Genomic DNA, 24,326 nt, shown 5'->3' with positions numbered 1-24,326 from the left:
TATAAGACCAATCATATACTCATGCGTATTTATAAGGGATAACATCTCAAAAGAATTATTAATTTGAATATAATCAGATCTCTTGAAGAGATATCCAATTCATGAAAGAAAGCTTTTGAAGGTACAACATTGTTTTACAGATTCCAAACTGAACATCTTTTTTATCTCAAAAAATCATTAAATATTATCTATGAAAATCACTTTATGTATGTATTACATTGTCATATATACAATTGTAGACGTTTAGATAAACCTATTTTCAGATAATAAGCATTACTTGTGACAATGGGGAAACTAATATTGTGTCGTTGATCTAGAATTTTTTAAAATTATATAAAATAAAATGGATTATATATAACGGAATGATAAATAAATTATGTTATAATTCACTAAAGGCAACAATGATTTAAACCGTTCTAATTTCTAACATAAGGATTCTTATCGGAAAAATTACACAAATTATAGTATGGATATATTGAGTCATACAAACAAAACAAATGTTTTGTCCGAGAAAATACTGGCGACAAAGTCAATTCATTATCGTTTTGCTAAATGGCCAAATCTTTTAATCCCCCCCAATGGACATTGCATATCAATGATTTTCTCTTTTTCTAAATAATGACTTTTCTAATTTCCTTATTACTAGTGAAGACAATCATTTGGTTTTAACTAAGACCACTAAAAACAATAAGAACGAAAAGTAAAGTTATGAAAGAATAATGAAATCTTTGTTACTTATTAGTTCTTCCCAAATTTTGTGAAAAAAAAATATTTTTTGTTCTATCTTTCTTTATAATTGTTGTAAACTTTTAGGAATGAAAATGGACTTCGTTGTTCTCCTCATTCATTGACATACAAAAAAAATTAAGTCTTTAAAAGAATCTAATGCATATTTTTAAAATTTCTTATATTTTGGAAGAAGACAATAAAACTTTCTTTTTTGTCATCTGAGTTTTAATTTAAATATCCAAAGAACAAGATCCATTACAATAAATCATCCTAAACTAGGATGGAACAATCACAAAACAAGACTCGGACAAGCTTTTAGGTGACTAAGTCGGATAAAAACTGGAGCTATTAGCCGGATATGAACCGGTGCCTTTACAACCTTACTTCAACTAAAACTGTAAACAAGATTACCTTCACCAACTATTACAACCAGTCAAATTGCAATATCAATTAATAAAAACATTTAGACACGGCATGACCATTTTTTGTTGCTAAACTGTCAATATCATAAATGAAAATTTTAGGGTTTACAAAAGCCTAATTTATGTTTACTTGGCAAAAAGGAATAAAAAAACAAGGAAACACATTTGTAGAAATTTGGTGAAAGTTTCCAAGTCACCAAATCCAAACAGACATAAGAGAGCTGAAATTTCTCCTCTGGCACGGCACGGCACGGCATAACCATCATCATAAACTTCCCAAGCAGCCGAACGCAAGCAACAAGAATACGGGAAAGGCTTCAAAAAGAATCATCCAAGACAACAAAATTAATGAAGGAAACATAATAAATATTGATTCTAAATTAATCAATTCTAGCAAGGGTACTGACACAAACAAAGATGAGTATTAGTGTAATACCTATGGAATTACCAATTCGATGTCCACCGTTATTCGACTTTGCGCAGTTTGTGTCACAGCAATTGTCCGAACACTCAGTGCATAGAGTAGTTCCATTGTTGCAAGTGTGCCGTGTCGGCGGCGGCGAAGGTTTCGGAGGAGTACATTGGTAAAAGCACGTGCATAGTGCCACTCCAACACTATGGTCGCAGTTGCTTTGGCTTGATGGTCCGTGCTTAGTTTTACATTTCTGGTCACAGTTTTCACAAGTGCCTAGACCATCTCTGCACAAATTCCCTTGTCCCTCAGTCATAACTGTAATAAAAAATACAGAGAAAACATAAATATTTGTATAAAATGACTTGTGTTTTTGACAATGTTCAAGAATCATATACATTACAAGAACAAAATATACAATCAAGGCAAAGTTGTTGGCAGTTAAAAGCGTGTAATGTATTAAATAAAAAATGTTAACTGAATCATAGTGAGAAGTTTTAAAACTGTAGAAGGTATACTATACCCAAAAACACGAAAACTAGAAGATGTAATATACCTAGCGTAGACATGACAAAGAAGGTGACGAATAATACATATGAAATTGACCTCTCCATTTCTTATAGAATGAGGGAGATGTGTTGTGCTATTCCATTAACAAAGGCAAAGTATATATACTACGTTTATTTAGATTCACAATCAATAGAGAGAATCCTAATATGTATATTAATTATGTCAGTAATACCATAAATCTCTCTAATACGCGATTATATCTTTCAATGATATATTCGGCTTTAATTGTTGATTTAATAAGAGGAAAAATAAGGAAAAGTGATGCTTTAAAAATATACACCATCTAAGAAGAATTAATACTTCCTTGGCGCTCACTCGCTCAATAGTGCGAATGTGAATTATACCAAAAAGGTTAAAATTGACGGTAACTCGTCTTTAAAAAAATTCAAACCGATGTAAATTGCTAAATTGATCTGAAACTAATTCACCCACAATAAAAAATAATAATTTGAATATAACACAGAAAAGTAACAATAAAATAAAAGTAAAATAAATAGTATTTTGCTCTTAGGAGATGGTCACTTAAACCGACGAATTGAAATAATATTATCAAACTAATAACCAGTCAAAAATTTCAAATTAAAACAATAACAAGTATATATTGAATAGAAAATTTGAAGTGATTTTAAGTGTTAAAAAATCATTTTAGGAGAAGTGAAAGATTTAATGTAATTTTAGCTAAACCATTCTAAAATCTCATTTAAATCTATATCCATCAAGTCTATAAACTTTTTCTGAAAGCTAACCATTAAAACAAAGAAATCGGAGTGACTCAAAAGGGGAATAGAATACCACCAATTGTGCTAACTTTGACTGAAGTAATCACCACAAAGTCACAAGAACTGAGACGGTAAATAGATCGTAAATGGTATAAATGATATCAAATGAGAAGTGGTTGTTCTGCACACGCAGATTTATATAATTTCTAGACCAATCAGTTGAGTTTCATTGATGCAAACGATGCAGCCAGATCCAAAGCTGCCTTCACTTGAGAAGCATCCGTTCCCTGAAACCAAAACAACATGCCAAGAGTCAACCTACATCCATATATTTTTTTCTCCAGAGGAACTAGATTGAGATCCATTATTAGCACATGATCTCCAAACCCAGACACATACCTGTCCAGATGCGAGACCGCTCTTCCCTTTTCCGCATCTCCCTTTTAGAGGACCCAATGCTGTTGTCAGCCACTCAGTGACGTCTAATTGCTTGAACTTGTCAGATCTGTCTGGAACTCCTTCACACACAACCTCCTTGTTGGTCGTTTCATCTGTGCTGAACACCATTATCGACATTCCCTGTAAGACGAATCACCAACAAACCCTTTATTATAACTTTTTCAATAATATTACTAAAAGTTATGCTTAAGGAAATTGAGATTTACCTTCTATTCCAAGACTTTCGAAACAGCCTCTCGCACGGCTGCTGCATCAAGACCTACATCGAGCTGGATAATGCAGAATGTCTTCCCATCTGATGAAGCAGACTCTGCTGCCCCTGTGGCTACTTTTACAGATTTTTTCAGGTTTTGCTCAGCTATTTTCTTTTGAGCTTTCCTTGCTTCATTGTGTAATGTAAAGAAGAAAATTGAACTAAGCGGGAATCTAACAAAAGTAGATGGCGGAACAAAGTTGCTCCTTGAAGAGATTAATAAGAGCTTACCTGAAGCAGAGCAATCTTGGCCTTTATATCTGCTCTTTTGGCTGCTGGGATAGTTGGTGAGTCTGCCCATCTTTTCAAAGCAGCGAGTATCTGTGAAGATGCAAAAATGAAAACATTAACGTTGACATGAATAGAGCAGGTAATGATTTTAAATTGTGAAGGGATGAGAGAGAGAACCTTTTCCAGGGCACTCCCCTCCGCTTTGGATGAACCCTCAACATCTTTTTCAAGTGAGGACGCCTCGTTCAATGCATCAAAAGCACATTCAGTAGTCACAGCAGTTATCCTACGAATACCTTTAGCAATTCCCTCCTCCGTTAGGAGAGCAAACGATTTGGCATCGCGGGTGTTTGTTATGTGGGTTCCTAACAAGTAATACAATATTCATTACTCAATACTCTATCAGAAAAATAATCTTTAGGTCCAAATAGCCAACGTCCAAGGAAACAAACCTCCACAAAACTCAGAAGAAAGGGATGACCATTCATCATTTTCAGGATCAGCCAAGAGGTCCTCGACCTGTCTCCCAATTGACCCCACTCTGACAGGAACATGGTAGACCTAAATAAAGTAAGAGAAAATGCTTTAACAATTCATATAAACCAAACTAAAAACGCAATGTACGAGAACTGGTGTACAGCTTACTTCTCCAAACACTCCTCTAAGACCTTTGATTCGCTTGGCTTCAGAAAGCACCGATTCCTTGGAAAATACATCCAATTCATCCTTGATCTGCTTATTCACTATAGATTCAATCTTTCTCAAATCTTCAGGATCAACCGGCTTGCCTATTCGAAATTATGGAACCCAATAGACAATTATGAAAGAGAATCCATATCAAAATGAAAACGACTTGTTTAAGAACATACCATGGGAGAAATCAAATCGCAGTTTTTTCAGGAAGAACTATTGATCCCTTCTGATCAATATGATCCCCGAGAACTTCTTGAATTCATGGCACATGAATCTTTTGAGATCAATTAAAAAATACCGTTTAGGTAACTTAAAATAGTAGAAAACGATACCTTCAGGGCAAAATTCAGCATATGTGTACAAGTATGATTAGGAGCAATGATTTTACGTCTCTCATAGTCAACCTACACACATTGAAAACAGATATGGAAACAAATTAGGTGTTACAAAATACGCTGAATGAGACAAAATTGTATTGATGCAGAGCGTACCTTGCAAGTCACTTTATCTCCCACAGATAGCTCTCCAGTTTCTTTAGAGAGATAACCAATATGAAGAACAAAGCCTCCAAATATTTGAACATTGCATACGTTGAATGCACCGAACGAACCCTCAATAAGTCCCGTGTCGAAAATCTATGGCCACAGCAAAATGTAAGGGGCACTCAATTTATATAATATAAGGATTAGGGATTGTGTCAAAAGCTAGACTTTATGAAGGATGGTTTTCAAAACCGAAAATAACTATTCATGTTATATGCTAACCAATACGTAAAGTCAAACTATGCAACTCTGATATGATAGGTCTACATATCCAAGATAAACATAATGAAGACTGCAATCATGCCACCAGTCATATGATCCGAAATGAACCAATTAGCACACTAAATTACATATCAAATGTAACGGGTTACCTGACCACCCTGCTCAGCATAGAAACTTTCTCGCCAGCAGCTGAACTTTCCAGGAAAGCAGAGCCCGTGTAGATCGCCTTTACTTCACTCTCGTGATCCTGTAGCAAAATGAGGTAGGATCATTGCTCAATAAAAGCTTACTTTAAGCAAAGATCAATTAAAAATTTGTGCCCTAACTCCTTTCTATTTACGTTAACATAATAAACAACTCTGGAATAAGTAGGACAAACCTGGAACCAAATGTATTTAGAAGAATCATATGTTGCTAACACATCAGTTTTGTGCAATGTTGATGTAGCATCAGCATCCATTACGATGGTGCCACCAGCTTGCTAAGAAAAATTGACATTACAGGGCAAGTTAATAGATCATGTCAATTTAGACTTCATCTATAGTCCCACGGAAGATTGGCACCAAACACTCTTTAAGAAAGTAAAAATAATAAGTTGAAGCACCTTATCTGGGCACTTCTCGATCTTTCCTTCGCCTCGACCATCTTTGTTGAAGCCATCAACATCAACCAGCAATCCTCTTTCTCTTTGGCCATCAACTGAAGCCCGGTAATAAAAGTTAAAAAGTTGACGCAAAAAACTTACAGAAATAAATACGAATGATCTAAGTACCTGAGTTAAATCTATTGGGAAACCAAAAGTATCCCATAAGACAAAAGCATCCTACAAAGAGAAGAAAAGACAGTAAGTTGAGTGGAAATTCAAATATCACATATGAAAATACTGCAACATCTAATATACATCATAACAAAGGTAGATATGTACCTCTCCACTCAGTGTATTCCCCTGAACTGCATGTCCTGCTTTCCAAAATTTCTCAATTCCCTGACGCGAAAATAAATAGAATAATCTAACTGTTCATATACTCACCTATATAACAATGACAATATAAGGACAAACATGTCAAAGCAATTCATCTTTCAGAAGATGGCTCCCTATAGATTATGGTATGCTGAACTATGTCCAACTCCAACCAACATAATTTAAACAGAATGGTGGCAAAATTGGAAACAATATATACAAAAAGGTGTCACTAATATTAAGCTGCGACTTGGTGAGCCAGCTCTCACCTTTGCCAAGGTCTTGCAAAAGCTTGCTTCCTCTTCCTTTATTATCTCAGTGATTTTTTGCTCATGTTCCTTCAACTCCGTAAAGGTATCACCCATCACTCGAATAACAGAACTGGCAAGTCTGTAGGTGAAAAGAGCAAACTGATTCGTATCAAACACATACAAAGCTCAGGCGCATAAACATATGTTGTATTTGCAGAGGCAAGAATAAAAGAAACATGATCTAGCAGCAAAAGAAATAATATTGACACAAGGCATGCAATGACAGTTGACCGTAGTTTCCTACCTACCCATTGAAAAATCCTTCATCTGCTTTTAGGATCTCCTTTCCGTAACGAACTGCTCGACGAAGAATACGTCGCAGAGCGTACTTGCGGCCCTCATTACCTACAAGAGAGTGTATGGCATATTGTATTTGTTAAATTACAAGAAATAATAAAACCTTAGGAATACTCTAATAGATTCCGGGTGAAATAAAATTAACACGTAAAGTATGAGCATATTGTACCAATCCGAACTCTATTTTATTCTCTGTCAGAAAATACATGAAAAACTACACAACTAACAAGAAAAACATCTCCACGTATCCATTTTATGACACCTCGATCATTATATTTATACCCCAATTCACTAAATCAGAAACATTGAAAACAATTGACAGTGTCACATAAAAGGTGAATACCTGTAACCTCTCATACATCAGATAGGTAAAGATCGTCCTAAAATTACCAAGAACCATAATCCACTTGACAATAGATAAACTAAAACGATGATAGTACTAGATAAGACAAGAAAAACATCCCTAAGAGGAGCTACAAAATAGTAACTCGATTTATGAATAGAATGTCATAAAACTTCAACAGAAGGTTACACAAATTACCTTTTGGATATCATCAAAGATAGTCATGAACACATCTGTATCGTAGTTGCTCATTTTGTTCTGAAGAACAGAAGTTAATCTCTCAAACCCCATTCCGGTAATCGACATGCTTAGCAGGCAGAGGTTTTAGAGAACCGTCACTTTCTCTGTTGAAACTATTTTGAAATGATACATAACAGGCCTCGTTAGAAAAAACAATTGAGTATAATAGCAAGCTAAAGAAACCAGAACAATGCGACTAAGGGGGTTATATAAACTTCCAGTACATAATATATAAATTCATTGAAGAAAAAACTAGGATACCTAGACAAAGAGTTAAAATGGAACTAAATTACAAATAGGGAAAATTGGGCTGGTACCTGAATAAAAACATGATTCCATATTTCCAAACAAGTTGGATCTTACCAACACGATCATAATGTATCTCAGTACAAGGTCCACACGGACCTGTGTCTCCCATTTCCCAAAAGTTGTCCTACTGTTACACTAAAAGTTAAATGAAAGAACGATAGCAATAGAAATTTTTTAGTTTTACATTTGGCATAAAGGTTACTGGAAATCATAAAACTCGCTTTTGGAGCCTGTGAACCACCAAAACTTGATAGCGTATTCCTCCCACAAAAATGTATTCAAGCTTAAGCTTGACAGTAGTTATCATTAACATACAATAAAACATTCGTAGTTCTGAATAAACCTTAGGAAGTGAGAATCAGGAAGTAGCGAGGGAAAAAATAGATCACAGATTAAATGTTATTTATCTTCAATACACGAATCCACTGAAAATTATTTTGACTTCTCTTAAAAGTTCTAATCACCTAAATTAAACAAAATGTATGTTTTGATGTTCATCTAAAGGTTAAAAAGAAATGAAAAGTTATTCATATTTATTTAATCAAATCATTTTCTTTATAAGAGTAGTTAAGCAAACATACCTTGCAACCGACAGGTAGCACACGTCCAGGTGGAAGAAACTTTAACCATATATCTCGAGCCTCATTATCAGGTTGGAGGCCAGCTTTCTCATCACCGCCAAAATAGGTAGCATAAATTCTGTCCGTTGATAGCCCATAAACCTGAGGCATAAATTCAATCACTCAAATGAAAATAGAGGAATCACTTAACAAAACTATGACATACTGTTACAAGGACCCTAAATAAAAAGAAAATAAACACTTCACAAAACTGTGACGTACAACCGCAGGAGAAACAAGACACCAGTTGATACATGTCCTAACGTGCGGGAAGAGACGATGTACTCTTTAAACGCTAGAGTATAACAAAACAAGATACCAGTTGTTCTAGTTACCTTAGTTAAAAGCTCCCAAGCCCATTCAATGGCTTCCTTCTTGAAATAATCACCGAATGACCAGTTACCAAGCATTTCAAAGAAGGTGTGATGGTAAGTATCTTTCCCCACATCATCTAGATAATTATGCTTCCCACCAGCTCGAATACACTTCTGTGTGTTACACGCCCTGGTTAGCTTGCTGAGCTCCGTATTTGGGTCAGCTGTCCCCAAAAATATCGGTTTGTACTGGTTCATTCCTTGAACAGAAAAAAAACAGAGAACTTTCAGTGTCATTCCTTGTTCTAGTTATCGCCAGTACATAAAAATCTCCCAAAGCTTCAAGAACAATGAATAAACCACTCAACTTAACTCCACAAGCAGTGTCCGCTACGAGACTAACCTAATTCAATAGACATATCAAGAAAGCTAAGAGTCAGCAGTATATGAACCTCCCAACCTACAAAGTCTCATCAATTACGATCAACTGACAATCGAGAATCAATGCATCGCGATGCTATACAATCAGTATCCTATACTGATTCAATAGAATCTGAATCCCACAGCTAACTATTCCAATCTCGTCGAATTGGCGATCGGAGTTTGGTACCGGCGTTAGCGAAGAAAAGAGTAGGATCATTGTGGGGAACGACGGGGCTGGACGGCCAGAACTTGTGACATTTCCCCTTGAATAAATCGAAAAAAGTGTCTCTGACTCTCCTAGCTGGCCACTGAATCTCTGATGGATCGGAACCAGGCATGACGGCGACGGAAGAGGAGGAGATGCGGAAGTTCGTGAGGAAATGGCAACGGAGATTGGAAGAGTAAACCCTAGAGGGAGGTTTGGTTGAGGATATGAAATGAAAAACGGCGTTGCTTAATCTCATTCCCTTGTCTCTCTCCTCTCATCCTATTCCTATATTATGGGAGCCGTTAGAGCACCTCCAATGGTGGGTAACACCATTGGAGTCCTTAGGATTAGAATATTGTTTTTTTTTTTTTATTAAATAGTTGAGGATTCTAATCATAACTGTATCTTCGATGGTGTTATTCATCATGGAGTTCTTAGAATTTTTTTTTTTTTTTGAATTGGATTTTAGAACTTTGGAATTTTTATGTGTATATATGTGTATATCCATGCATAATTTTCCTAGAACTTTGGAATTTTTATATGAACACCAAAAAGATAATAAAGTCAACAACACAATTTAATTTCTTGAAAGAGAGTGTTCCATTCAAAATGTTGTTCTACACTTCGTAAACTTGATGATGGCAACATAACATCAACTGATAGCTTTGAGCAGCAAAGTTACAAATAGTCAAGTAACGTTCAAGTAAATAATATACAAGTACCATCTTTGCATCCATAAAACATTTTATTCTTGATGACATCACCAGTACAGTAAATAATCAGAGCTTGTGGAGGATGAGATGGGCTCTGAATTGAGGACGAGTGATCATGACCATCTGAGGCGCATGAACATAAGAAGGAGAGAGCTCAAAGGAGAACTTTTGTAGAATCAATGACATTGCCATCTTTGTCTCCAGCATAGAGAAGTTCTGACCAATGCAGATCCTCAGCCCCCACCCAAAGGGTAAGTAACAGACCACTTTGAGGTAAAGCCTCTGCTTTCCATACGAGTCTCTTTGCTATCCCCTTGCGCCTGAAACTCTCTCGTACCGCCACGTTTGATATGTAAGCAATCCCCGTCCTGAAACCAAAAAAAAAAAAACAAATAGTCCTTAGTCTTCAAGAACAGAGAGGCATATGAGAAGAGAAAGCAAACAAACCTTCTCTGACAGAGAGGTCCTTTCCTTGGAAGATAATCAGTGACGGTATCAACAGTTAATATCCCAGCTACATAGCGCCTTTGTTAAGACTAATCTTTGCATCAAAAGCACCAATCTTGAAATCTTGGCTACCGATGCAGATGGGTTCATCTGCCGAGCTACCTATCATAGCGACTAAACAGACCCTCTGGCACCCTGGTGGAACAGAGAACCCCATTATCAGCAGTGAGTCTCTGCCATTTCCCAGCAGTCCTCTAACCTCGCTTCCCTTACAACGATCTCAGGTGAAACCGCTGGGAAAAGATCAGCAATTTGACTTGCCTTGCATACTCCTAGATACAAAAACACGCACACACACAAAGAGAAACAACTTTGATGAACCAAAACATGTCTTGTCTCTCATCAAAACTCAAGCCTTTAGTCCTAATAAAAAAAAAACCATACAAACATATCTATAAAGAGAACAACTTTATCATCCACTGATGAATCAAAACATCAGTAACATCACCCAGTCCTCTAATTGAATGGTTAAAATTTAAGTATTTTTTTTGACTAAAACACATAAAGGTAACAACTTTATCATCCCCCTGATGAATCAAAGCAATGAAGCAGTTAACATCACAAAGTTGTCTCTACTTTCAATGGTTTAAGAACTGAATCTTAAATCTTAGATTTCTCTACAACTGATTCTCAAAGCCTAACGGTGAATAATAGCCAAGGCTCATCATTACCATATGCTATCACTAGGATTGGGATTTCAGACAGGAACTTACTTTGCCTTGTTTTTTGAGCTGAGTGAACGTATCGGCGAGACCGAGGGTGGGAGAAGAGGTGGAGAGGGTGGCGATGGGAATTAATCTCTTGAAAGAGAGGGAGGAGTCGGGAGAAGAATGGCGGATTCCGATTTGGGGCTTTGGGGAGTTGAGGAAGCAGACGCCGGAGGAGTCTGGAGAAGAGTCGGGATCGCCTTCGTTTCACCATACAGATTTTTTTTTCATCGCCAGCCTGAATGATTTTTTTTTAACACAACCTTCCGCCTCACCAATCAGACGCTGCCAACACATTAAGGACTTAGTCCTTAGAGCATCATTATCCCAAAGCTCTTATTAGAGTGGCTTAGCTATTTTTTTAATAGTTTTTAAGTAGTAAAGTGAGTTAAGAGACATAGCTAAGAGATTTTAAAATTTACCACCTCCAATGCAAGTCGCTTAGTTTAGAGTTCTTAAAAAAGAATTAAACATTTTATGAAAAACATGTTTAAACAAGATGATCTCAGTTGGTTGAGAATGAGAGAATATGTGTGTGATCAAACGTGACTGGAAACTACAAGACTTCCTCCACGACAGAAAACTATTAGTTTACTCCCAATGCTACAAGACAACAAGACAGAAAACTACAAGACTTCCTCCACTCCGTGACACAAGAAAACTCCCAATGCTCCATTCTTTAATTCTGTCTTGCCCTGAAACACGAAGATGAATCAGTTTTGAAAAAACTTGAGACGAAGAAAACGAGAACAGTCACATGTTATTACATATTTTAATTATCATGTTTACAATAAGCTGATTATTTTGATTTCAACAAGGGCATTATACTAGAGACTACGGTCGGATTAAGCTTACCATGAGTAAAACTTGTTAAAATTCAACAAATCGTGTTTTTCTAATACTGATATGATAAGAGAGACAATTCATTGCAAAGCATTATTGAACAGACCGTGTTCGCTTAAACCTCGTTGATTCTCTCTTACAAGCGTAAAAAGAATAATTTAGTGTTGTTTACCTCTCAACTCTTTAAGTAGACGAAAAGAGAAGCCCTTTCAATCAACAGTCACAACAACGTGTGGCTTAAACATAGCTGCAGCATCAATAGTCTCCTTCAACTTCACCTGCAATCTCAAAACCAGAGAAGTAAATAAAAGAATCAAAAGATGCGGCAAAAGCTCCCACAAACCCATTACAGCAAAATCCATTACAGACAAATCCTCCATGGAACTTATAGTTTAGTTTAACATCTCACACGGAACTTATAAAGATGCGGCAAAAGCTCCCACAAACCCATTACAGCCAAATCCTCCATGGGAAACAAAAAAAAAACAAATTTTCACATCACTAATCTTACAGTATAAAAAAACAATTTTGTTAGAAGTAAATATACGAGATTTCAGTTTCCTTCAATCCCAGATGCTTACCCTCCAACTATGGAAACAGAGGAGTAAAGGAGAGAGCTTTTTGAGGGAGAACATAAGACGAGAGCCGATGTTATCGCCAGAGACGATGAATACTCTTAGCTCCCCATCGGCTGCCGCCTTATCGATCCCCCTCTCTGTCCTCTCACACACCTACCCCCTTCGAAATCGATCTCCTTCGTCTTCTTCCTTTGGTGAGAGCGATAGAGATGAGAGAAAGAATACGAAAGAGAGAAAGAGATGAGAGAGAGAGAGACATCGTCGTTATGACGCGTGTCCCTAAGCGTCGTTGTTTCTGTGGCTTAATTAAGCGTCGACTTTTCTCTTTAAACTTCATTTTCTTATTTTTTTAATCAAAATTAATCTAAGCACTTTGGTTAAGCGCCCCGGTTAATGATGCTCTTAATATTCTTAATTAAGGATTGATTCTTAAGTTACACGAATATTATATTTTTTTTAATCAGTTTGTCTAAGAATTAGAGCTAAGAAATGCCTTACCATCCAGCGTTGCGGATGCCCTTAGTATTATTTTAAGGTCAAACAGTAAAAGTAAATTATTTGAAGTAAATATGTTTTGATTCTCTTGCGGTAAAATATTTGGAAAGTTAAATTGGGAAATGGTTTCACCATTGAAAATGTTACCTATAAGGTGTAAAATTATGAAAAAAAGTTTTTATTATTTTTGATTCAGTAATTATGTTATGTATCATTAATCAGTTGTAGAAACATTCAAGAACAACATATCAGGTAACAAGTGATTGGATTAACTTTATCATATTTAACAGAAATTTCATGAACTACCCTTAGTCTAAAAATAACATAGTTTGATGATTTTATTTCCAACTAGAGAATATTTAACTTTTTTTTTGCTTAAACATTCTGTTTTTTTTTGCAGCAAGTGACTAGATTAAGTTTTTATTAGAGAATATTAAACTCTTTACGAGGTTGTTAAGTAATATGTTATGGAGTTGTTGAGTTAATGTTAGCCATTCAATAATATAAAATTTTAAAAATGTATTAACGTAAGACTTAACAATAAAAATGTATGACATGATAAAAAAAATGTGGAGAACCATCAAAAAATTTCACCTTACTTCATTTTGTCAATTATGTGATTTGTGGAAAACATGATTGAACAAATAGATTTTCTAAAACTAAGAAAAAACTAGTTTTAGAAACAAAAAGTTATTTTATACTTCTTCATAAAACTTCAACACTGCATAATCTTATTCAATTTATTCATTTGTGAAAATACATAGTGCATGCGTAGTACAATACTTTTCAATCTCTCTTAAGTTATATATATATATATAAACTAATGGAGATGTTTCCATTTCATGTACTCTTGCATGAGGATGTACTCTTACAGGAGGAGGAGAACTTCTGACAGACACACATAATTCAAGTCGCAGAGAAGAAAGATCCCAATTTTAGCGGTCAAATGAGGGCTTTGGGAATCCTGTGAACAACCGACCAAATGTTTGGATCATGCGAAAGAAGGAACGGCGAACGAATTGTTCCAGAAATGGGTGGAACAGAAAAATCACATATTTTTAACATACGTCTTTTTATGTTTGACAATACAATATATGAAGTGATAAAAACGCGGAGGACCATTCTAAAACTAGATAAATTACACACAAATATTATTTTCTTTTTCCTTATTTATGAAATATTATTACTGAAATTTCGTAATGAAAGTATCATTATCGTAAATGTTGAATCACTATCTTAATATCCAATTGGCTGAAAATAAAAAATATAGTATAAAAAACAAAGTACAATACATAACTAAAATTTAGTTAAAATGTGATTTACAAAAAAAAAACACTAAACTAAAAATTATTTCAAGATATTTCATTAAAAGTATTTTGGTCACTAATTGTACATTAGATTATTTAAAGATAGTTTCTTTAATTTCCTTGCTTATATGATACTTAGAAGTTTCTCTATATACTAAAAAGTTAAGTTACTAGGTTTCGATTGGTACGACAGATACTAAAGCAGTAGCAGTATGCTTTCATTAAAGTTTTTAATAAAGTGTTTAGTAGAATATTAGTAATATGCAATTTTAAAATTATCATAAAATTTAGAAAATAATATATTTATTTAAGATAATATATATATTAAACTATAATATATTTGTTATTCATAATAATGAATCTTGTTTGATTATATAACTTACATTAAATTTTAAATGTGAAATATTATTATTTAAAGAAAATTTAAAATTATTTTAAAATATATAAAATTTACTTCTGGATATAAAAATATTTTTTGATATTACTAAATAAAATAAATAAATTATATATAATTTATATATAAATTATCATTATTTATTTATTGGTAGAACAGTAAATGATTCATATATAATTTATCATAAAAATTAAAATATGAGATATAACTTAATCTAAATAATATAGATATGTTTATTTTATAATATATAATATAAATATATATCATGTTATGTTTTGTTATTAAAAATAATTAATGATATGTGTGATTATATAAATTATATTATATTATATTCAAAGGTGAAATATTGTTCTTTAAAAAAAATCAACTTATATTATTACAAACATAATTTTTATATTATTAAATATAAATAAATTAATCATCTATAATTATTTTTAAATTTATATATATTCTAATTGCAAATGTTCTACCACGAGAGCATTGAACAAGAAATATTTGTAGAGCATAAACATCTTGTAAATATTTTTGTAAATGCTTATGTGATAAATGATGATTGGATAACAACGAATATAAAACTTATAATAACGGATACTAATGCTTTTTGTAAACTTAACTGTGAGCATTTGCTTGTAAAAAAAAAAAAAAAGAAAAAAAAAACTCAACTCCAACAAATTTTCTTCGGAGGACTGGTACTAATTTGAGTTTCCACTTTGAAGGTTCTTAGTTGATGTACTAGGCCCGGCCCATCTTAACTAAAACCATTTTGGGTTTGTACTTTTTTTTTTCATTTGTTTCATGTCCGTTCAAAAAAATATTAATAAAGCAGAAAAAGTGAGTTATGGTTTTTTTATAGTCTGAGATATCTTCTTCCCTCTTTTTGAATTTCAAAAGTTTCCGAGAAAATCCCAAACACTCTCTCTCTCTCTCTCTCTAAACATCGATCCAACGGATCTCTCTTCTTCGTTTCACAGCCGTTCTGCATCGGTAGCGTCTCAACTTCTTCTTCAATCTCCGCCGGCCACGCCTTCCTCTACTCTACGCATCTTCGCGAGGTACGGTCGGTTCTATATCCGCCTCTACTTCGCTTTAAAATCTTCGATTCCCCCGATTATTCTGATATTTTCGCCAATCATATTTAAGATCTCTACTTCTAGCTTAGTTAATTCGCGATTGTTAGCTAAATCGGAACGCAAAAGATCCTTTCGAAGCTTTCTGATTGAACTAGACCTAGACTCTCAATTTTTGTTTGCATTAAAGAAAGCTAATACGTTGCTGCTTTATACGGCAGATTAAAAGACAATCGTGCTCAAGTATGGGCGTTGAGGATTATCATGTGATTGAGCTCGTTGGTGAAGGCTCGTTCGGGAGAGTCTACAAAGGAAGACGAAAGTATACCGGCCAGGTATATTGCTAAATGATCTTGTTCGTTCGTTTAATCTGTATTGATTGATTACAAATCTTACTTTGATGAATTTTATTTAAATCAGACGGTGGCGATGAAGTTCATCATGAAACAAGGGAAGAGTGACAAAGATATACATAGTCTAAGACAAGAAATCGAGGTTTAGAAACTTCCACGCTTCGCATCCACGTGGTGTTCCCTAATATAATAACCATACTTTTTTAATGTGTAATTTTCAGATATTGCGGAAGCTCAAGCATGAGAACATTATTGAAATGCTCGACTCCTTTGAAAACGCACGAGAGTTCTGTGTTGTCACTGAGTTTGCCCAAGTAAATCTTCTCCTCCTCCCTGTGGCTTCTTAAAGAATTGTAAATAAATATACTAATCATGATGGAACACCTTTCATAGGGTGAACTGTTTGAGGTTCTTGAAGATGACAAGTGCCTTCCGGAAGAGCAAGTTCAAGCAATCGCTAAGCAGCTGGTAACGCATTTTGCCAATTTGGCTCTTGTTACTACATTTAAATTCCTTCTTTTGTGATTTAATAAGACCAATGTCCAAACTTCTCAAACCCCCAGGTGAAAGCATTGCATTACTTGCATTCGAACCGTATTATCCACCGTGACATGAAGCCACAAAACATTCTTATTGGTCCTGGGTCAGTGGTTAAGGTAATCTAACCTTCCTTTTTCTGCTTCCAGCATGTTTTTATACAAGTTTCTTCTACCTCTTGAAAATAATATATGACCCTTAGAACTTTCAGTCTAATGCTTGTTGAAGAAAAGTAAGTTTATTATGTAAATTTGCACTACAAGAAGAGGAAACGGATAGCCTGAAATCTCATATACTTAGCTAATTACAAGTAGCAACAAAAGTAGCTTTTATTATACATTCCAATGCAGCTTGTTATGTTCTTTTCTTCTATATCAATTTTCGTAGGCATACTTTTTAACTGTCTACCCTTTGAATTTTTCAGCTATGTGATTTTGGTTTCGCTCGAGCTATGTCTGCCAACACTGTAGTTTTGCGATCTATAAAAGGTTAACATCTTTTATTTTCATAAGGCCTATGGCTATGAACGAATAGATAACTCAATAAGTCGTGCCTTGTTTACTTCAGGCACTCCATTGTACATGGCGCCGGAGCTTGTGAGAGAACAGCCATACAATCATACCGCTGACCTGTGGTCTCTTGGTGTTATATTGTAAGTGGAGAAACTCATTTTACTTGTCCCACTTCCACTGCACATATTAATGTGATGATTTTGATGGCTTTTCTTTCATAGTTTTTCATTTTTGCGTTATGTACATAATACCACACTTGGGATGGTTCTAAATAGTCGCTTGTGATACATTAGGTATGAATTATATGTCGGTCAACCTCCCTTCTACACTAATTCTGTGTACGCTCTCATCCGTCACATTGTTAAGGTATATAATATTCTTGTCCATCTTCTATGCTAAATGTTTGAGCTAACATTTTAGTGAATCTTAAAGGATCCCGTCAAATATCCTGATGAAATGAGTTATAATTTCAAAAGCTTTTTGAAGGGATTGCTCAACAAGGTGAAGTTTCTATTGTTCCAAGCTATTTTTACCATGTATTGATATTCGTCAGACTTATCTTGGAAAGGGCTAAAACGTTTGTATATTGTACATTGCAAAACAGGTGCCCCAAAGTCGATTAACCTGGCCTGCTCTTCTTCAGCACCCCTTCGTTAAAGAATCACTAGAGGAAGCGGAAGCCAGGGTAACAATCTACTATTGATGACTTACAGTTTGCAGCTTGTGTCTTATGTACACAGAATTTTGTTGAAATTGTCCTTTTCATTCAATAAAACGATTTGTAAATTGAAAAAGATTGTTGGAATAATAGCTCACTAAGAATATTTTGGAACTCGTATTCAGGAAATGCATACAGCAGTAGTTGACCATAAGGCAACTTGGAGACAAGGAAATGGAGGGCAACAGAGAAACGGTTTGACTAACTTCAGTCTGTGGTTAAATCATCTCTTAATTATTTTTCTCCTTTATTAATTTTGTAGTGTTAATGTGACACAGAAAAATGTGAAAATGCGACCCCGGTTAAAGACGCCTCTCCTCCAGGAACTCTAGCTGACGTTCAGTCAGATATGAAGACTGCTGTCGAAGTACTTTCTCCATCTCCTGAGGACTTTCTCGGATTCCCAACCCAAGAGGATATCAAAAGTGCAGGTAACGAGAGATTTTATTTGTAAATCTCTTCATCCTACTTTTTTTTATAGATTTTACTTTCGGCACATATTAAATATAAACCCAGTTCATGATATATGTGAAAGGACTTTAATCTTTTTTTTTTTTGTAACTTGGCTTTCATAGACTTTAACCTTCTTCCGGAATATCTAACATGCCTGTGTTGTTTTTCTCGTTTCAGGTGATGCAACATTAGACAAACTGGAAAATACATCCCGCACTGCTAAAGGTGCAAAAGTTATTGGTGAAGATGATAAAGCAGTGGATGTTCTTTTGCTGTCACTGGAAAGATGTTCAAAATCCACGCAACTGTTTAAAAGGTAATTTGTGTTGTTCTTTTAACCTACCGGATCATAATAAAACATAAATAGGTATTCTACGTAAAACAAAGTTTCAAATGGTCTTATGATCTTTTACTCTCTTCCAGTAATATGTTGTAAATTTATGATATTCGCATTGTCTTCATGGGTGTGCAGGGATAAAGATGTTGCTTGTTCTGTTCAGTCCCTCAGGATCATTTCTAATCTGGTTGCAGCTCGCGCCATAGTTTCGGTTGGACTGACTGACAAAATAACATGTGCACTGCTAGATTTTACTGACGCTCTTGTTGGGATGAAATCATCCGAGTTCAACAACATAATACCAAAGGTGAATTCTCTTGAGCAAAACTTCTTCCATGTGTTTGATTAGATTTTCTACTTTATTGAACAGTCATAGATGATTTGTAACCTTCCTTGTTTCTTTATCAGAGTCTTTCAGTCACTAAAAACTTGGTAGGACATATTGAAGGCAGTAGCATACATAGTTCCTACATCAGGCACTGGACCAAATTAGTGGAAATTTTCGTACAGGTGACCTTTCTTTTGGTGCAGAGGTTCTTTTGAGAACAAACCAACTGTACTTATTTATTACTTTATGTCTATGTAGGTTGTCGGATGGGAAGAAGAGGGAACTGGTAGAATTTTATATGAGGCGTGTTGTTGCATCGGAACGATGTTGTCTCGAGTTGCAGAAAATCTAAAGACTTCAACTCCTGATTCTACTTCGCAACAGATTTTGGAGCATGCTAACATGTCCCGCATAGTTGATCATTTGTGTCTATGTTTGGCTTCGTCTGGATCGAGTTTAGCTTCTGGCTCTTCACAGATGTTAGCAGCAGCCTGCGAAGCTTGTAGAGCAATATGGATTCTCATAGATGCTTCAGAAACATTCTTCAAGAATGACAATGCCTACATATTTCCTCTCGATGCCTTGCAGAGCCATCGTCTCTCTCAGCTTGACCAAAGGAACTGTGAGTGGGGTCCGTTATCTGAGAAACTTGTCGATACAGTGACAAGAACATATCTCCGATCAAAGCATGTGCAAATTGCTGTCAGCCATTGCCTCCACCAACGAACGGAGGCTCCATTGATTTCTGCAATCCAGGTGATCATGCGATGCTCCCCTCCTTATTTGGTTTCGTAGACTTACAAATTTCATAGCTTGTTTCTTTTTCCCTTCTTGAAACTTAACTGGAAACTCCTGTGATGCATCAGCTTTTGTCAAGATGCTGCCTTCACAACGGACTTATGCCTAGCGTGCTTTGTGGTCTTCCCAGTTCACTGCCTATTGCTACCGTAGTCAGTGGTGGAGAGGATGGTACTGTTATTTCAGAAATATTTTCTATACTATCTTATGCAACATCAGCGATCAAGGACCAACAAACCGGAGAAACAAATAACATCAAGGGCAGACTAAACAATCTGGTGTTCCATTCATGCCTTCTGTTGGCAACAGTTGCCCAATGTTTGAATGTAAGTGGGAGAAATTCTGCTTTGTTGATGCTGACAACTTCTCCAAAGAAGCATCTACATCGTCTTTCTGCCATAGCCAATCATATTGCCTCAGAGGACAAAATCGAAGCCTCCCTTCAGAATCACTCTGCATCAGCTATGCTTGCTCTTGCATCTATCCTCTCTCTTGAAAAAGGATCTTCTGCGGAATCTTCTGTCTCTGAGATGGCAGTGCCTCTGATTCCTCGAGCTACTAAGCTGTGTTATCATCTAAGGCCGATGCCAAGTAATGAAGGTGAAGTCATATCTCCTTCTGCCAAGCCTAATCTTACCAAATGGCATGGACTTCTAGATGGATGCATTGGTTTATTAGAATCCAGATTGAAGTGGGGAGGACCTTTAACAGTTCAGCAGCTTATTGCTAGTGGTACACCATTGCTTCTTATGAATCTGTTAGCTGGCAGACTTTCAAATGCTTCGCCAGATGACATCAAGAACACTCCCAATCGGATTGGCTTGTCTCCTATGGGCGTTATATGGGCAGTTTCGTCTATTTGCCACTGTCTTTCGGGCGGCACTTTAACTTTCCGTCAAGTTCTATTGAAGACCGAAAACATGAAACTGGTTTCTTATTTAATGTCTGATGCTCATATCAAGCTAGTAAAGAGCTGGGGAGGTCCAGGGGGAGGAAAAGATGGAGCCAGAGAGACGATAAATGTGATAATTGATCTGCTTGCGTTTCCTTTTGTTGCTCTACAAAGTCAACCAGGTCCGTTATCTGCAACAGCTTCTGTGAATAGTGGATTCATTCTCAACGTGGGCTCTCCTGGCGTGAGAGTGTGCATCGAAGATAGAGATCTGCTAAAAGCTATAGAAGAGGATATGGATAAATACATAAAAGTCCTCGTGGAGGTTAGTTATTCGATTCTGTTTCTTTGATTATATATACATTTTTATTTGCTTCTTCATGATTCATGAGCTGAAATCACGTAATAGAGCATAAGTTTGACACACGCTTATTATGTCTATGGAATGGAGGACGTGCATCAATTAGTAATTTTTGTAAATAGTAACTGTGACTAGTAGTTCGGTTTCACTTCTTCACTCAGTATTCTGTTTGGTTAATCTCTTTTGGATTGAACTTTCAGGTGGGAGTGCCCAGTTTAATTCTTCGTTGCTTGGAACACTTGGACCTAAAAGATTTAGTAAGGCCTGTTGCTTTTCTTGCCAAAATGGTGGGCCGTCCACGTCTTGCGGTAGAGCTGGTTAGCAAAGGTCTGTTGGATCCTAACAGAATGAAAAAATTACTCAACAATTCAAGTCCAAGAGAAGTCATACTTGATGTTCTGATGATCATATCTGATCTATCGAGGATGGATAAGGTAATGTTTATAAATTCATAAAACCGAAATAAACACATATGCATTCTAGTATTTGCTTAGACACAACACATAGGATAGTTAAATTACAAACGCTCCTATCTAACTTGTTGGTATTGTCAACAACCCTGTAGGCTTTCTACAAATACGTCGGTGAGGCTTCTGTTTTGCAGCCTCTAAAGGAGTTTCTGACTCATCCGGATCCAAATATACGCGCAAAAGCTTGTAGCGCTCTTGGTAACATGTGCAGACACAATGAATATTTCTATAGTTCTCTCGTAAGTAACTACACTTTGAGCTATCTTAATGTTTTGAAAACAGAGTGTTCCTTCTTACATTGTCTGCGTGTTTATTATCTTGTAGGCGGAACATCAAATCATCGGTCTCCTCATTGATCGATGCGCTGATCCTGACAAACGAACACAGAAATTCGCCTGCTTTGCTGTAAACTCATATCTATAAACTAACAAACATTTCACATAATATTTTGATCAAATTTTTGAAAGAGGTCCTTGAAATTTTATTTTTGTAGATTGGGAACGCTGCTTACCATAGTGACAAGCTATACGAAGAACTAAGACGATCTATAACGCAGCTAGCAAATGTTTTGACCTCAGCCGAAGAAGACAAGACGAAAGCGAACGCTGCTGGTGCATTGAGCAACCTTGTCCGAAACTCCAACAAGCTTTGTGAAGATATAGTCTCTAAAGGAGCTTTACAGGTTAAGTATCTACTACATCCGTGTCAAGTCAATCACGAATTTTAATGATTTCGTCTCCATCTAAACGTTATTTCATATTAAGTTCAAGGAGATTTTTGTGTTCATATATTCTCCTCAGGCAAGAAACTGATGTCTAATTTTGCTTATGTTGTGGGGGTTTTCGTGATGCAGACATTACTGAAGTTGGTCGCGGACTGCTCGGCTACTGCCCTGAACCCAAGCAAGAAAGAGACAGCAACTGAGTCACCACTGAAGATAGCACTCTTCTCGCTGGCTAAAATGTGTTCGAACCACCAGATTTGCAGACAGTTCGTGAAGTCATCGGAGTTGTTCCCGGTCATCGCGAGGCTTAAACATTCCCCTGAGACTAATATTGCTCACTACGCTTCAGTTATTGTCGCCAAAGTTGGTGGTGGTGGTTCTTAAGAAGAAACGAGACGTCCCTGTAAATCCATTATGTCACATCACTGTTTCACTACTTTGCAGTATTGTTATTACGTTTGAAATCGATGAAAAATGCGCAAACGATCGTAAACCAAGATCGCATCAACTAAGAACGATCCAAAAAATATTAAGTTAAGATTAGAAATAATAAATTACAAACATTTGAAGTAGAACTGTAGAACTAGTGTTTTTCAAACTGGATCAATCATCAATAGTTGGATTGGTTTTGACCAAGAACCAGATATATAAGTGAACTGGGTCTAATAAGTAATAGCATCTGGTTAGACCATGAACCAAAATCACGTAGTTGGATTGTATTTCAAAGTTATTAAACCGATAAAAAGCACTAAAACTATTTTAAAAAATCATCTACATAAATATAAAGCTAATTTTTGGAGACCTGGTTGAAAAAAGAACCCTTAAGAGAGAGAAGCTCTGACTTCGCTCTAGAACTCTCTAGAGCTCGCAGTCACGTTTCTTGTCACCGGCCGACGACGTGAGTTCCCATAGCCACCGTCGGTCAGGTTTTCTTGCTTTCTTCTCCGTTTTGTTTTTCTTGTTTTTCTTTGCGGTTTATCTAGTTTACGGCGTCGCATCTTCTCTTCGGTGGGCAGTCGGCTCTGTTTCCGTCGTTGTACCATCTATATTGAGGTAAGCGGTTGGTTTTAGGCGACGTCGTTAGGTTTTGGCGCTTTGACGGTAGATCTGGTATCTTGGCCACTCAGACTGTCCGATTGGTGGCTCTAGCTGTGTAAGGGTTTCGCTTGGGGATGAGATCCCGACGGTGTCGGTGACGCTCTCTGGTGAAAGAAGCCAAGGTGATGAAGATGGCGATTCCGGCGATTCTTCCGGATGAGATCTCTGGACGGTTTTCCGGTGATGCTCTCCGCTTGAAAAAAAACGCTGGAATCGACGATGGGTATGGTGGGTTTGGACGTCTCCCGGTGAAATGACGGGGATTGCCTCCAGAGTTAACTCGAAGTGATGAAGGCGCGGTGGCCGTGCGTCGTGTAGCTCCATGCGATGAGAGTGCGACACGTGTCCTGCGGCGGTTGAGGGGGTAGACGGGTGTTTCGAAGTGTGTCTTCAGTCTAGGGTTTTCGTTCTTGTTTGGGCTTTGCGGGTTATGGCCCATTAAAAATTTCTTTATGTTGCCTGCTTTATGGGCTTTTGTATGCTCTTTTTGAGCTTTGGACTTCTGGGCTTAATCCCTTAATTAATAACTTTGACGGAAAAAAAGAAGAAGCTAATTTATATTTATAATATTTTTATGTTAAAATTTTATTTATATTTTAATTTGTATCATATTTGTTAACATCTATTCTATTAATTCTTCAGCATGACCAATTAATATCAGGTTATGTCCATCTATCTGAATCCACGATGCTTACCTTTGATTATTTCTCTATTTTTACATTTTATATATCAACATAACCACCTCCTTTTCCCCACATTAATCGGGAACCAACCCTGCCGATAACTGCATACGTATGTACTAACTGCATACATATGTAACTTTAACTTTATAAAGTAACTAACGGTTGTTAGGATT

The 24,326-nt window shown here is 36.2% G+C and overlaps 2 protein-coding genes, 1 long non-coding RNA gene and 2 pseudogenes across 3 annotated transcripts; 1 reads left to right on the top strand and 4 right to left on the bottom strand.

Moving 5' to 3' along the window:
* Nucleotides 1-990: 990 nt before the first annotated feature.
* LOC108834056 (defensin-like protein 182) lies at nucleotides 991-2,194 on the bottom strand. Its single transcript, XM_018607422.2, has 3 exons — nucleotides 2,120-2,194; nucleotides 1,588-1,881; nucleotides 991-1,466 (listed from the first exon to the last, which is right to left on the bottom strand). Exons 1-3 carry the CDS (start codon nucleotides 2,175-2,177, stop codon nucleotides 1,417-1,419), a joined length of 402 nt encoding a protein of 133 aa, XP_018462924.2. The 5' UTR covers nucleotides 2,178-2,194; the 3' UTR covers nucleotides 991-1,416.
* Nucleotides 2,195-2,901: 707 nt separating this feature from the next.
* Nucleotides 2,902-9,636, bottom strand: LOC108834052 (alanine--tRNA ligase-like; annotated as a pseudogene).
* A 218-nt stretch (nucleotides 9,637-9,854) lies between these two features.
* Nucleotides 9,855-11,502, bottom strand: LOC130499122 (GCN5-related N-acetyltransferase 4, chloroplastic-like; annotated as a pseudogene).
* A 155-nt stretch (nucleotides 11,503-11,657) lies between these two features.
* LOC130498409 (uncharacterized) lies at nucleotides 11,658-12,912 on the bottom strand. Its single transcript, XR_008937304.1, has 4 exons — nucleotides 12,630-12,912; nucleotides 12,458-12,511; nucleotides 12,221-12,326; nucleotides 11,658-11,900 (listed from the first exon to the last, which is right to left on the bottom strand). It is a non-coding gene; the product is annotated as an uncharacterized LOC130498409 (long non-coding RNA).
* Nucleotides 12,913-15,688: 2,776 nt separating this feature from the next.
* On the top strand, nucleotides 15,689-22,838 carry LOC108822741 (serine/threonine-protein kinase TIO). Its single transcript, XM_018595898.2, has 23 exons — nucleotides 15,689-15,874; nucleotides 16,111-16,224; nucleotides 16,310-16,384; nucleotides 16,464-16,556; nucleotides 16,636-16,710; nucleotides 16,806-16,898; nucleotides 17,204-17,267; nucleotides 17,347-17,431; nucleotides 17,585-17,657; nucleotides 17,724-17,792; nucleotides 17,896-17,976; nucleotides 18,135-18,204; nucleotides 18,288-18,440; nucleotides 18,640-18,778; nucleotides 18,935-19,106; nucleotides 19,208-19,309; nucleotides 19,386-19,883; nucleotides 19,994-21,142; nucleotides 21,379-21,612; nucleotides 21,744-21,887; nucleotides 21,973-22,053; nucleotides 22,142-22,330; nucleotides 22,502-22,838. Exons 2-23 carry the CDS (start codon nucleotides 16,135-16,137, stop codon nucleotides 22,754-22,756), a joined length of 3,984 nt encoding a protein of 1,327 aa, XP_018451400.2. The 5' UTR covers nucleotides 15,689-15,874; nucleotides 16,111-16,134; the 3' UTR covers nucleotides 22,757-22,838.
* The last annotated feature ends 1,488 nt before the right edge of the window (nucleotides 22,839-24,326 follow it).

Source organism: Raphanus sativus, chromosome 8 (genome assembly GCF_000801105.2).
Source record: "Raphanus sativus cultivar WK10039 chromosome 8, ASM80110v3, whole genome shotgun sequence".
In the NCBI taxonomy this organism is placed as follows: domain Eukaryota; kingdom Viridiplantae; phylum Streptophyta; class Magnoliopsida; order Brassicales; family Brassicaceae; genus Raphanus; species Raphanus sativus.
Note: the sequence above shows the minus strand (reverse complement) of the source record. Positions and strands in the feature narration are given on the sequence as shown.